General features: G+C 47.4%; 1 protein-coding gene across 1 annotated transcript in view; it reads left to right on the top strand.

The window, feature by feature from the left end:
* The first annotated feature begins 8343 nt into the window (after window positions 1-8343).
* Window positions 8344-14167, top strand: part of LOC127916629 (DNA annealing helicase and endonuclease ZRANB3-like) — a 41759-nt gene continuing 35935 nt past the window's right edge. The window contains 3 exon segments of the mRNA XM_052498939.1: window positions 8344-8527; window positions 9305-9478; window positions 12320-12848. Coding sequence (XP_052354899.1) covers window positions 8504-8527; window positions 9305-9478; window positions 12320-12848 — 727 coding nt within the window. The 5' untranslated portion in view covers window positions 8344-8503.

A 14167-nucleotide genomic window follows, 5' to 3' on the forward strand; every position in this document is an offset into this window, starting at 1 on the left:
GCCAGAAGGCTAAACTGGATAACCTAACCTCTATCAAAATAAAAAGATGGCGGAACCGCAAAAGTTCTTCTGTGCAAAGGTGTTTATTTACAAGTGATTCCGGAACAAAAAAACAACAGTACTGCCATCAACGTCTACCTTATGGGACAGCTTAAAAACAATGCTGCCCCATCCACAGCTCAATCCAAAAAAATGCCCTCTCATGACTGAAAGAGAGGCTCCTTTTGTAGGGCTAGCCCCTCCCCTCAGAACAATTAACCCTAATTAATTAATCAATTAACAATACCAACCTACATTTTCCATGAACTAAACATACTAAAGGATATACATTGCAACACGGTTTTAAACAATATCACAACATAACATTTACAACATTACATCACTACTGACAATATCTTTCAATATGCCCATATGCATTAATGAGCCATTTGGGACAGGCACTATAAAGCCAACCCAATTCCCTGAGCTCTGGTCCTTTTCCAGCATACCCGGAAGCTACAGAGATGGAGAGAGAGAAACAGAACAAACAAACAATGCGCTCATCCACAACATTGATAAGTATAAAATGCATGCACCAAGACAGAAGTTAATTTGTGTGTCGACCCACATTGTTAACTTATCTTATAATGGTGCAGGGAGGAGTGATGAATATGTGTGTGCGTTAAAGAACCAAACGCTGCCCGCGGCCAGTGACGGACTTCTACGTCACATTACCTTCCTCCTCTCCTGAAGCGACCATGTACGGGAGCCTTGATAGGTAGTCCGCAGTAACGTTCTCTTTTCCTGCCTTGTGACGGACACAGAACCTGAAGGGCTGGAGCTCCAGATACCACCTGGTCACACGAGAATTCCGGTCCTTCATGGTCTGGATCCAGGTCAGTGCTCTGTGGTCCGTGTGCAGGTCAAATTCCCTCCCAAGAAGGTAGTAACGGAGGCTATCTAGTGCCCACTTTATAGCCAGGCACTCCTTTTCGATTGTAGAATACCTGGTTTCCCTGGGCAACAGCTTCCGACTCAGGTACAGCACAGGAAGCTCTTCTCTTGGCTCCCCTTGGGCCAGTACAGCTCCAATTCCTACAGCCGAAGCGTCCACCTGCACGAGAAATCTCTTCTGAAAATCAGGGGTCTGGAGAACAGGGAATGAGCACAGTCGTTTTCAGTGTCATGAAGGCTTCCTCACACTCCTCAGTCCACTTCACAGGGTTGCTGGCCCCCTTCGAAGTGAGGTTGGTCAGAGGACAGCGATGGTCGAAAACTGTGGAATGAATCTCCGGTACCACCCTGCCAGACCTAGGAAGGACTTCACCTGTTTCTTGGTTCTGGGATGAGGGCTATTCCTGATGGACTCCACTTTCTCCACCTGAGGCCGAACTTCACCCTTACCCAGCTGGTAACCCAGGTACTTTGTCTCCTGTTTCGCCCACTCACACTTCAGGAGGTTAAGCGTGAGGCCTGCTTCATGAATCTTCCCCAGGACTCTGCTAAGATGCTGTATGTGCTCCTCCCAGGAGTGGCTGTAGATCACCACGTCGTCCAAGTAAGCAGCACAGTAATCGTCACAGTCCTGGAGGACCTTGTCCATCAGCCTCTGAAAAGTCGCAGGGGCCCCATGAAGGCCAAACGGCATGACCTTGAACTGGAACAGGCCCATTGGCGTCCGGAATGCAGTGTAGGCCTTGGATTGTTCATCCAGGGGCACCTGCCAGTACCCTTTGCAGAGATCCAATGTGGTGATGTAATGAGCTCTACCTATTCTCTCCAGTAAGTCGTCAATGCGGGGCATGGGATAGGCATCAAACTGGGAGATGGCATTCACCTTACGGAAGTCCATGCAGACGCGCAAAGAGCCATCCTTCTTTGGGACAATGACAATAGGGCTGCTCCATTCACTTGAAGATGGCTCGACAACATCCATCTCTATCATGGTGTGGACCTCTTCCTTGAGGGCTACCACCAGCCTCTCAGGCACACGGTAAGGATGCTGGCGGACAGGGTTCTGGCCAGGTTTCAAACGAATGGCGTGTTCTAGGACTTTGGTTCTTCCTGGTCTCTGACTGAAGAGGGCCGGATACTTGCCAAACAGCTGCTTCAGCTCATCTTGCTTGTCTTCTTCCAGGTGAGCCAGTATGACTTCTGCTCGTTCTTTCCATGCCTCTGTGACCCCATCCGACTCATCCTCTTCTATTCTGCGGACCAGAAAGGACTTTCCTTTGGAGAGTTCCTCTTTCTCCTCCCAGGCCTTGAGAAGGTTCACATGGTAGGTTTGCTTCTTCTTACCCTTGTCCGGGTGCAGCACCTCGTAGGTCACTGGGCCCATCTTCCTCCCGATTAGGTACGGTCCTTGCCATTGCGCAAGGAGCTTGCTGGTAGACGAGGGAAGGAGGAGCAGGACTTTCTGTCCTGGCTCAAACTCTCTGTGGCGAGCGTGCTGGTCATAGCCTCTCTTCTGGGCCTTCTGGGCTTGCTGAAGGTTTGCTCTAGCTTCCTCTCTGTACCGTTCCAACCTGTCTCGCATCTGGAGGACATACTGGACAATCCCCTGTCCTGAGGTAGCTACTGGGGAACCTTCCCAGCACTTCTTCAGCAGGTCCAGTGGTCCTTGCACTGGCCATCCATAGAGGAGTTCGAATGGCGAGAAACCTGTCGATGCCTGAGGCACCTCCCTGTAAGCAAAAAGCAGAAAGGGTAACCACTTATCCCAGTCTTTACCAGTGTCAGCCACAAACTTCCTCAACATGTTCTTGAGCGTTTGATTGAATCTCTCTACGAGCCCATCCGTTTGGGGATGGTAGGGAGTAGTCCTCAAGCCTTTAATGCCCAGCTGTCGGTGGAGTTGAACCATCAGTCGCGAGGTGAAGTTTGTCCCTTGGTCCGTCAGGATTTCATCTGGGATTCCTACACGAGAGAAGAGCTGAACAAGAGCACTGATTATTTTTGGAGTGGTTATGGAACGGAGTGGGAAGGCTTCTGGGAACCGGGTGGCATAGTCACAGATCACCAATATATACTTGTAACCTGCACTACTCTTCTCCAAGGGTCCAACAATGTCCATTGCAATTCTCTTGAATGGGGTAGAGATAACAGGCAGTGAACATAGAGGAGCCCGTTCAGACCTACGGACAGCACTGGTTTTCTGGCACGTGGGGCATGATTTGCAGTATTTTTGTACATCAGTATACATGGAGGGCCAAAAGAAACGGGAGCCTAGCCTAAGATAGATCTTATGTTGCCCTAGATGGCCTGCCCATGGAACTGTATGTGCAAGGTTGAGAACAAGTGGTCTACAGGTAGATGGCACCACCAACTTCCTGCTATCTGCCTCTGACCCAAGGTAGAGTATGTGGTTGTCTACTGTGTAAATCCCCCCACATGAAGATTGACTGTCCCCAGCTAAGGCCTTGTCAAACAAACATTTCAAGGTTGCGTCAGACTTCTGCAGTGTAGCAAAATTTTGTGGAACATCCCATTGCACCTCTAACCCAGACACATCAGCAACAGGTACAGGGGTTCCCACATACTTCTCTAGACGCCGCTGGCGGCGTGACTTTCTGGGCCCTTTGGTTCCCCCCTCGCACAGACTATCACACAAGTCAGGCAGAGGTTGTAAACCAGCTTTGGCCTGGGCACGAGTGACAACTGAACATGCCATCTGAACATCAGACTGGCAAACTGACTGCTCATATAGCTGACACCCCACACTTCCCAACAGATCAGAGAGTACAGGCACATCCCTCCCCAAAATCATCTCAAAAGGTAGCTTCTCCATTACCCCAACTTTGAGGAGGTATTTCTGACCCTGAATCTCAACTGTGAGCTCAGCTGTGGGCTGCTGTGACTGGTCACCATGGACACATTGGATCAGTGTCTGATGACCATAATCAATGTCATTAACAGGTACATTACCTTTTCTGATCAATGACAGTGAACTGCCGGTGTCAATCATTGCAGTAAGACTTTTACCATTCACTTTTACAGGTACCAAGCATGACCCTTCCAGAGTCTGTCTATTCTGAACACCATCCCCCTCTCTGGGTACATAACAGTAACCTGAGAGCTTGGATTTACGTAGCGGACACATTGAAGCTTTGTGCCCCTGCTGCCGGCAGTAAAAACAGGTCAGGCCCCTCCCATCAGAGCGAACTGCATGATCCCTTACCTCCCTCCCAGACACATAACCCCCAGAGTTACCTCCACCATCTCTGGCGTTTCTGATGTCCCTTGTGTCTCTGAGACTCCTTGGAGCGGGTGCTGCAGGTTGTGGTGGGCCCCCTTTACGTGCATTAAGATACTGCAGTGCAAGCTTGGCCGCCATAAGCCCGTCCTTGGGCTCGTGCTCTCGGACCCAGGTTCGAATGTCGTGTGGTAGAACTTGTAGAAGTTGCTCGAGGATGATGACCTCCCCGATTTCGTCCTGTGTCTTCTCCCCCGGTCGAACCCATCGTCGGTAGAGACCCTTGAGGCGGTGGTACGTCTCTGTCGGCGACTCACCCGATGGCGTTGATGCAGCTCTGAAGCGTTGACGGTAGGTTTCCGGTGAGATGTCAGACTTCACCAGCAGCGCTTCCTTCAAGCCCTTGTAGACATTGGACAGCCCCTCATCCATTGCTGTGTAAGCCTCTAAGGCCTTGCCCGTGAGCAATGGGACAAGCCTGCAGGCCCACTCTACCTCAGGCCACTGCCACGTCTTAGCCATGCGCTCAAACCTCAGCAGGTAGTTTTCAATGTCCTCCCCCTGCTGGTATGAGGGCATCTTTGGCTCCTTCCTCAGGAATGCTGGAAGATGGACGTTAACACTGCTGGACTGGTCTCCTGGTGCTGGCCTCATTACTGCTTGGGGTGCCTGCTGTGGAGTTGAAGTTCCTGCTGCATCGAGCCTTTGTCGTCCTGGTGTTGGAAGACCCAATCTTGGGCTCTCACTGACGAGTTCCGCCTGGTGGGGAGCTGTGAGGATAGATTGGCGTAGGCCACGTAACTCCTGCTTGAGGTCTTCGTCCCTCCTCTCAAGGCAGGTGAAAAGTTGCTGAAAAAGGGTTACCATGGTTGGGTGTGGTTCTGGTCCCCCAACTGCTCCTTCAGTCAGCAGCTCACCCAGTTCTGGTTGTCTTTGGCCCCGCGGTCGGGCTCCTAGCTTCTCATACTTGACCTCTTCTTCACCAGACGATTCCATGGTATTCCACCCCGGTTCAACTTCAGGTACCTTTTCTGACAGTTGATGCTGTTGCTGAGAACGCAATCCTGTACGCATTCCTTTACCTCTTCTTGTTGGAATTCACTGATTTGCGGTACGCCATCCCACCACTGCCACCATATGTCACGTAGAGTAGGCCAGAAGGCTAAACTGGATAACCTAACCTCTATCAAAATAAAAAGATGGCGGAACCGCAAAAGTTCTTCTGTGCAAAGGTGTTTATTTACAAGTGATTCCGGAACAAAAAAACGACAGCTTAAAAACAATGCTGCCCCATCCACAGCTCAATCCAAAAAAATGCCCTCTCATGACTGAAAGAGAGGCTCCTTTTGTAGGGCTAGCCCCTCCCCTCAGAACAATTAACCCTAATTAATTAATCAATTAACAATACCAACCTACATTTTCCATGAACTAAACATACTAAAGGATATACATTGCAACACGGTTTTAAACAATATCACAACATAACATTTACAACATTACATCACTACTGACAATATCTTTCAATATGCCCATATGCATTAATGAGCCATTTGGGACAGGCACTATAAAGCCAACCCAATTCCCTGAGCTCGGGTCCTTTTCCAGCATACCCGGAAGCTACAGAGATGGAGAGAGAGAAACAGAACAAACAAACAATGCGCTCATCCACAACATTGATAAGTATAAAATGCATGCACCAAGACAGAAGTTAATTTGTGTGTCGACCCACATTGTTAACTTATCTTATAATGGTGCAGGGAGGAGTGATGAATATGTGTGTGCGTTAAAGAACCAAACGCTGCCCGCGGCCAGTGACGGACTTCTACGTCACACAATGTGAAATGTTAGAATAAAAGTAGAAAGAATGATTCATTTAAACTTTTATTTCTTTCATCACATTCCCAGCGGGTCAGAAGTTTACATACACTCAATTTGTATTTGGTAACATTGCCTTTAAATTGTTTGACTTGGGTCAAACACTTCAGGTAGCCTTCCAAAAGCTTCCCACAATAAGTTGGGTGAATTTTTGCCCGTTCCTCCTGACAGAGCTGGTGTAACTGAGTCAGGTTTGTAGGCCTTCTTGCTCGCACAAGCTTTTTGAGTTCTGCCCACAAATGTTCTATAGGATTGAGGTCAGGGCTTTGTGAAGGCCACTCCAATACCTTGACTTTGTTGTCCTTAAGCCATTTTGCCACAACTTTGGAAGTATGCTTGGGGTTATTGTCCATTTGGAAGACGATATTTGTCCCAATTTGCAGTTGCAAACCGTAGTTTGGCTTTTTTATGGAGGTTTTGGAGCAGTGGCTTCTTCCTTGCTGAGTGGCCTTTCAGGTTATGTCGATTTAGGACTAGTTTTACTGTGGATATAGATACTTTATTACCCGATTCCTCCTGCATCTTCACAAGGTCCTTTTGTTCTGGGATTGATTTGCACTTTTCACACCAAAGTACGTTCATCTCTAGGAGACAGAACGCGTTTCCTTCCTGAGTGCTATGACAGCTGTGTTGTCCCATGGTGTTTATACTTGCGTACTAATGTTTGTACAGATGAATGTGGTACCTTCAGGCGTTTGGAAATTGCTCCCAAGTATGAACCAGACTTGTGGAGGTCTACAATGTTTTTTTTTTTCTGAGGTCTTGGCTGATTTATTTTTATTTTCCCATGATGTCAAACAAAGAGGCACTGAGTTTGAAGGTAGGCCTTGAAATACATCCACAGGTACACCTCCAATTGACTCAAATGATGTCAATTAGCCTATCTAAAGCTTCTAAAGCCATGACATTTTCTGGAATTTTCCAAGCTGTTTAAAGGCACAGTCAACTTAGTGTATGTAAACTTCTGGCCCACTGGAATTGTGATACAGTGAATTATAAGTGAAATAATCTGTCTGTAAACAATTGTAAGAAAAATTACTTGTGTCATGCACCAAGTAGATGTCCTAAACGACTTGCCAAAACTATAGTATGTTAACAAGATATTTGTGAAGTGGTTGAAAGACTAGTTTTAATGCCTCCAACCTAAGTGTATGTAAACTTCTGACTTCAACTATATGTACTATCCTGCTAGCATACAGTCACTGCTCTGCCTGTTCCCGTACTACTGTTCACCCTCACTGCTCTGCCTGTTCCCGTACTGTTCACCCTCACTGCTCTGCCTGTTCCCGTACTGTTCACCCTCACTGCTCTGCCTGTTCCTGTACTGTTCACCCTCCTCTGCCTGTTCCCGTACTGTTCACCCTCACTGCTCTGCCTGTTCCTGTACTGTTCACCCTCACTGCTCTGCCTGTTCCCGTACTGTTCACCCTCACTGCTCTGCCTGTTCCTGTACTGTTCACCCTCACTGCTCTGCCTGTTCCCGTACTGTTCACCCTCACTGCTCTGCCTGTTCCCGTACTGTTCACCCTCACTGCTCTGCCTGTTCCTGTACTGTTCACCCTCCTCTGCCTGTTCCCGTACTGTTCACCCTCACTGCTCTGCCTGTTCCCGTACTGTTCACCCTCACTGCTCTGCCTGTTCCCGTACTGTTCACCCTCACTGCTCTGCCTGTTCCTGTACTGTTCACCCTCACTGCTCTGCCTGTTCCCGTACTGTTCACCCTCACTGCTCTGCCTGTTCCCGTACTGTTCACCCTCACTGCTCTGCCTGTTCCCGTACTGTTCACCCTCACTGCTCTGCCTGTTCCCGTACTGTTCACCCTCACTGCTCTGCCTGTTCCCGTACTGTTCACCCTCACTGCTCTGCCTGTTCCCGTACTGTTCACCCTCACTGCTCTGCCTGTTCCTGTACTGTTCACCCTCACTGCTCTGCCTGTTCCCGTACTGTTCACCCTCACTGCTCTGCCTGTTCCCGTACTGTTCACTCTCACTGCTCTGCCTGTTCCCGTACTGTTCACCCTCACTGCTCTGCCTGTTCCCGTACTGTTCACCCTCACTGCTCTGTCTGTTCCCGTACTGTTCACCCTCACTGCTCTGCCTGTTCCCGTACTGTTCACCCTCACTGCTCTGCCTGTTCCCGTACTGTTCACCCTCACTGCTCTGCCTGTTCCCGTACTGTTCACCCTCACTGCTCTGCCTGTTCCCGTACTGTTCACCCTCCTCGCTCTGCTTTCTTCGCCTGTCTGCTTCCGGTGAGTTCTTCCCTTAAGTGAGTGTGTCCTGTGTGTTCTGTGGTGTCCAGGGCCTGACGTTCACAGCAGCCACTCACGTGGTGTTTGCTGAGCTGTACTGGAACCCTGGCCATGTGAAGCAGGCTGAGGACCGGGCGCACCGCATCGGACAGACCGCCTCCGTCCACGTGCACTACCTCATCGCCAAGGGAACCTTTGACACCGTTATGTGGGGCATGCTCAACAGGAAGGTGTGTGTGCGTGTGTTTCGTTTTAACTGGAAGGTAGGTACTTTTCATAGAAATACAGTACCAGTCAAAAGTTGACACACGTATCCAAGGTTTTTTCTTTATTTTTACTATTTTCTACGTTGTAGAATATTAGTGGACATAAACTATGAAACAACACATGGAATCATGTAGTAGACAAAAAAGTGTTGAACAAATCAATGTATATTTTAGATTCTTCAAAGTAGTCACCCTTTGCCTTGATGACAGCTTTGCACACTCTTGGCATTCTCTCAACCAGCTACATGAGGAATTCTTTTCCAACTGTCTTGAATGAGTTCCCACATATGCTGAGCACTTGTTGGCTGCTTTTCCTTCACTCTGCGGTCCAACTCATCCCAATCCATCTCAATTGGGTTAAGGTTGGGTGATTGTGGAGACCAGGTCATCTGATACAGTACTCCATCACTCTCCTTGGTCAAATAGCACTGTTGGGTCTTTGTCCTTTTGAAAAACAAATGATAGTCTTGGTGTTTATTTGTTGTTTATTGACCTTGTTGTTAATTATGCTGCAAAGAACAGAGCAGTTTATGGTCACATTCATGAGTGCACATTGTAGCAAAACAAGTGTTTCTTATTGGACAAGTCCTGATTGCGCCTCACTGATTTAGTACATTTTCTGCCATTTAAGTGCTTAAAAGGAAAATGCTTCTTGAAAGTCCAAAACATTTTATTTTTGAGTGGAGTTTCCCTGTACGTGTTGTTCTGATAGGAGACTGTGTGTGTTGTTGTTGTTGACAGGAAACGGTAACGGGCAGTACTCTGAACGGTAAGAAGGAGTACTTAAAGGCAGAGTTGGGGGATAAGGACAAATGGGACTTCCTGAATTTCGCCGAGGCGTGGACACCAAGCGAGACGACCCTGGCAGCAGGAGGAGTGGTTGACAATGACAAAGATCCTGTGTTCTTTAACCATGTGAGTCACTGGTCTAGTGATCTGGGTTCTTTAACCATGTGAGTCACTGGTCTAGTGATCTGGGTTCTTTAACCATGTGAGTCACTGGTCTAGTGATCTGGGTTCTTTAACCATGTGAGTCACTGGTCTAGTGATCTGGGTTCTTTAACCATGTGAGGCACTGGTCTAGTGATCTGGGTTCTTTAACCATGTGAGGCACTGGTCTAGTGATCTGGGTTCTTTAACCATGTGAGTCACTGGTCTAGTGATCTGGGTTCTTTAACCATGTGAGGCACTGGTCTAGTGATCTGGGTTCTTTAACCATGTGAGGCACTGGTCTAGTGATCTGGGTTCTTTAACCATGTGAGGCACTGGTCTAGTGATCTGGGTTCTTTAACCATGTGAGGCACTGGTCTAGTGATCTGGGTTCTTTAACCATGTGAGGCACTGGTCTAGTGATCTGGGTTCTTTAACCATGTGAGGCACTGGTCTAGTGATCTGGGTTCTTTAACCATGTGAGGCACTGGTCTAGTGATCTGGGTTCTTTAACCATGTGAGGCACTGGTCTAGTGATCTGGGTTCTTTAACCATGTGAGGCACTGGTCTAGTGATCTGGGTTCTTTAACCATGTGAGGCACTGGTCTAGTGATCTGGGTTCTTTAACCATGTGAGGCACTGGTCTAGTGATCTGGGTTCTTTAACCATGTGAGGCACTGGTCTAGTGATCTGGGTTCTTTAACCATGTGAGGCACTGGTCTAGTGATCTGGGTTCTTTAACCATGTGAGGCACTGGTCTAGTGATCTGGGTTCTTTAATGTGTGTGTAGATGGTGTTCTAACACTGAGAAGGTTTTGAATCCTAGTAATCATACTGCTACTGTATGTTTATGTCTGTCTAACAGTATAGACATGTAGGTGCATCATACATATCATTGAACGATAATGTAGTATACATATTACTAAACAATAATGCATCATACATATTACTAAATGATAATGCATCATACATATTACTAAACAATAATGCATTCTACACACCACTAAACGATAATGCATCATACATATTACTAAACAATAATGTAGTATACATATCACTAAACGATAATGTATTATATATATATACCACTAAACGATAACGCAGTATACATATCACTAAACGATAACGCAGCATACATATCACTAAACGATCATGTATTATATATATATACCACTAAACGATAACGCAGTATACATATCACTAAACGATAACGCAGTATACATATCACTAAACGATCATGTAATATACATATCACTAAGCGATAATGTATCACACACATCACTAAATGATAATGTAGTATACATACCACTAAACGATAATGTGTCATACATATCACCAAACGATAATGTACCACATATATTACTAAACGATAATGCATCATATACTAAACGATCATGTATCACACATACTACTAAACGATAATGCATCACACATATGACTAACCGATAATGCACCATACATACTACTAAACGATAATGCATCACACATATTACTAAACGATAATGCATCATATTATCTGGAAACCATCTTAAACTGCAATTATTTATGAATATAATGTGTTAGTTCTCTCTCTCAAAAGAGGTCTAAATGGGACAAAATGAACTCTGACATGATACTGTTAGATCATATGAATGACAGGCTTTACAACGATCAGATGAATGACAGGCTTTACAACAGATCAGAAGGACAGGCTTTACAACAGATCAGATGAATGACAGGCTTTACAACAGATCAGATGAATGACAGGCTTTACAACAGATCAGATGAATGACAGGCTTTACAACAGATCAGATGAATGACCTGCTTTTACAACAGATCAGATGAATGACCTGCTTTTACAACGGGATCAGGAAATGAAGGCTTTACAACAGATCAGGATGAATGACAGGCTTGACAACAGATCAGATGAATGACAGGCTTTACAACAGATCAGATGAAGGACAGGCTTTACAACAGATCAGATGAATGACAGGCTTTACAACAGATCAGATGAATGACAGGCTTTACAACAGATCAGATGAATGACAGGCTTTACAACAGATCAGATGAATGACAGGCTTTACAACAGATCAGATGAAGGACAGGCTTTACAACAGATCAGATGAATGACAGGCTTTACAACAGATCAGATGAATGACAGGCTTTACAACAGATCAGATGAATGACAGGCTTTACAACAGATCAGATGAATGACAGGCTTTACAACAGATCAGATGAATGACAGGCTTTACAACAGATCAGATGAATGACAGGCTTTACAACAGATCAGGATGAATGACAGGCTTTACAACAGATCAGATGAATGACAGGCTTTACAACAGATCAGATGAAGGACAGGCTTTACAACAGATCAGATGAATGACAGGCTTTACAACAGATCAGATGAATGACAGGCTTTACAACAGATCAGATGAATGACAGGCTTTACAACAGATCAGATGAATGACAGGCTTTACAACAGATCAGATGAATGACAGGCTTTACAACAGATCAGATGAATGACAGGCTTTACAACAGATCAGATGAATGACAGGCTTTACAACAGATCAGATGAAGGACAGGCTTTACAACAGATCAGAAGGACAGGCTTTACAACAGATCAGATGAAAGACCGGCTTTACAACAGATCAGATGAATGACAGGCTTTACAACAGATCAGATGAATGACAGGCTTTACAACAGATCAGATGAATGACAGGCTTTACAACAGATCAGATGAATGACAGGCTTTACAACAGATCAGATGAATGACAGGCTTTACAACAGATCAGATGAATGACAGGCTTTACAACAGTCTTACCGTGACTCTATCCCTCCTCTCTGCAGTTTGAGAAGGACAAACAGCACGACATCCGTTCGTTCTTCTCTCCGGACGCGGGTAAAGAGAAGAAGAGGAAAAGAACAGAGGGTGAGGTTTGCCTATCCCCCGTTACCCCCTCAGAGAAGGAGGGTTCTATAGATGTGGAGAACTCAGAGGGTGACAAGGAGAAAAACTACAACTCCCAAGATCCCCCTGACCTCCAGGACCTAGACTTCTCTCCCCAGGTGAAGAGGCTGCGGCTGCCCACCTCCACCCTCACCCGCAGCGCTACCCACAGCCCCAGGTCTCGTCTTGGGGGGAAACGGAGGTCCCTCCATGGGGGGAGAGGCACCAGCAGCAGCCCCCTGGCCTCTCTGTTTACCCCCCGTCGGCTCTCTGAGAAAGGGACCCCGAAATCAAGGTTGAGCCCCAGACCAGGACCACCAGATCAGGGGAAGGGAGATCAGTGGAGCTGTGGGGCCTGTACTTACTCCAACAGCATCCTGCTCCTTTACTGTGAGGTGTGTGAGTCCCCACTCCACAGGCCCAGCACTGGTGAGTACACACACACACACACACACACACACACACACACACACACACACACACACACACACACACACACACACACACACACGTTGGCAGGCGTAACATACACCAAGTCAGAAATAGACCAGCGTGACAACGTGTCTCTGCTAGATGACAACGAGGAGAAGAGGACGCAACACACTGTTCACCTGACTGTCAAGTGAGAAACAGTCACAAGGCCTGTTCTCGTTGTGCAGCGCGCGTCTCAAAGTTTACAAAGTAAAGTTGATGAATTGGCCCCGGCTGAAGTTAAAGTTCCCCAAGGCACTCTGGCTGACTATCAAATAGGACTGGGAGAAGGAAGGTAACTGTCTCTCCTCAAACACAGACACCTCCTGGTTCAGTTGGCAGTACCGGGGGGAAGTGGAGGGCGTAAAGAGGGGGGTGAAGGAGGGTTGAGATCAGTCCTCAGTCTTTAAAGGATTACCTGTTCTTCCATCCATCACGAACGAGCGGCACAGGGAATTCACACAGCAGCATCCCTCCTGTCTGTCTCTCTGTAATAATAACCCAGAATAACCCTGCTAGCTGCCTGGGTTGTTGCTCTGTAATTCTGGGTTGCTGCTCTGTAATTCTGGGTTGCTGCTCTGTAAGGCTGGGTTGCTGCTCTGTAAGGCTGGGTTGCTGCTCTGTAAGGCTGGGTTGCTGCTCTGTAAGGCTGGGTTGGGTTGCTGCTCTGTAAGGCTGGGTTGCTGCTCTGTAAGGCTGGGTTGGGTTGCTGCTCTGTAAGGCTGGGTTGTTGCTCTGTAAGGCTGGGTTGTTGCTCTAAGGCTGGGTTGTTGCTCTAAGGCTGGGTTGTTGCTCTAAGGCTGGGTTGTTGCTCTAAGGCTGGGTTGGGTTGCTGCTCTAAGGCTGGGTTGCTGCTCTAAGGCTGGGTTGTTGCTCTGTAAGGCTGGGTTGTTGCTCTGTAAGGCTGGGTTGTTGCTCTAAGGCTGGGTTGTTGCTCTAAGGCTGGGTTGGGTTGCTGCTCTGCAAGGCTGGGTTGGGTTGCTGCTCTGCAAGGCTGGGTTGGGTTGCTGCTCTGCAAGGCTGGGTTGGGTTGCTGCTCTGCAAGGCTGGGTTGTTGCTCTAAGGCTGGGTTGGGTTGCTGCTCTAAGGCTGGGTTGTTGCTCTAAGGCTGGGTTGTTGCTCTGTAAGGCTGGGTTGTTGCTCTGTAAGGCTGGGTTGCTGCTCTGTAAGGCTGGGTTGCTGCTCTAAGGCTGGGTTGCTGCTCTAAGGCTGGGTTGCTGCTCTGTAAGGCTGGGTTGCTGCTCTGTAAGGCTGGGTTGCTGCTCTGTAAGGCTGGG

The sequence above is a fragment of the Oncorhynchus keta genome, chromosome 37 (genome assembly GCF_023373465.1).
Source record: "Oncorhynchus keta strain PuntledgeMale-10-30-2019 chromosome 37, Oket_V2, whole genome shotgun sequence".
In the NCBI taxonomy this organism is placed as follows: Eukaryota; Metazoa; Chordata; class Actinopteri; order Salmoniformes; family Salmonidae; genus Oncorhynchus; species Oncorhynchus keta.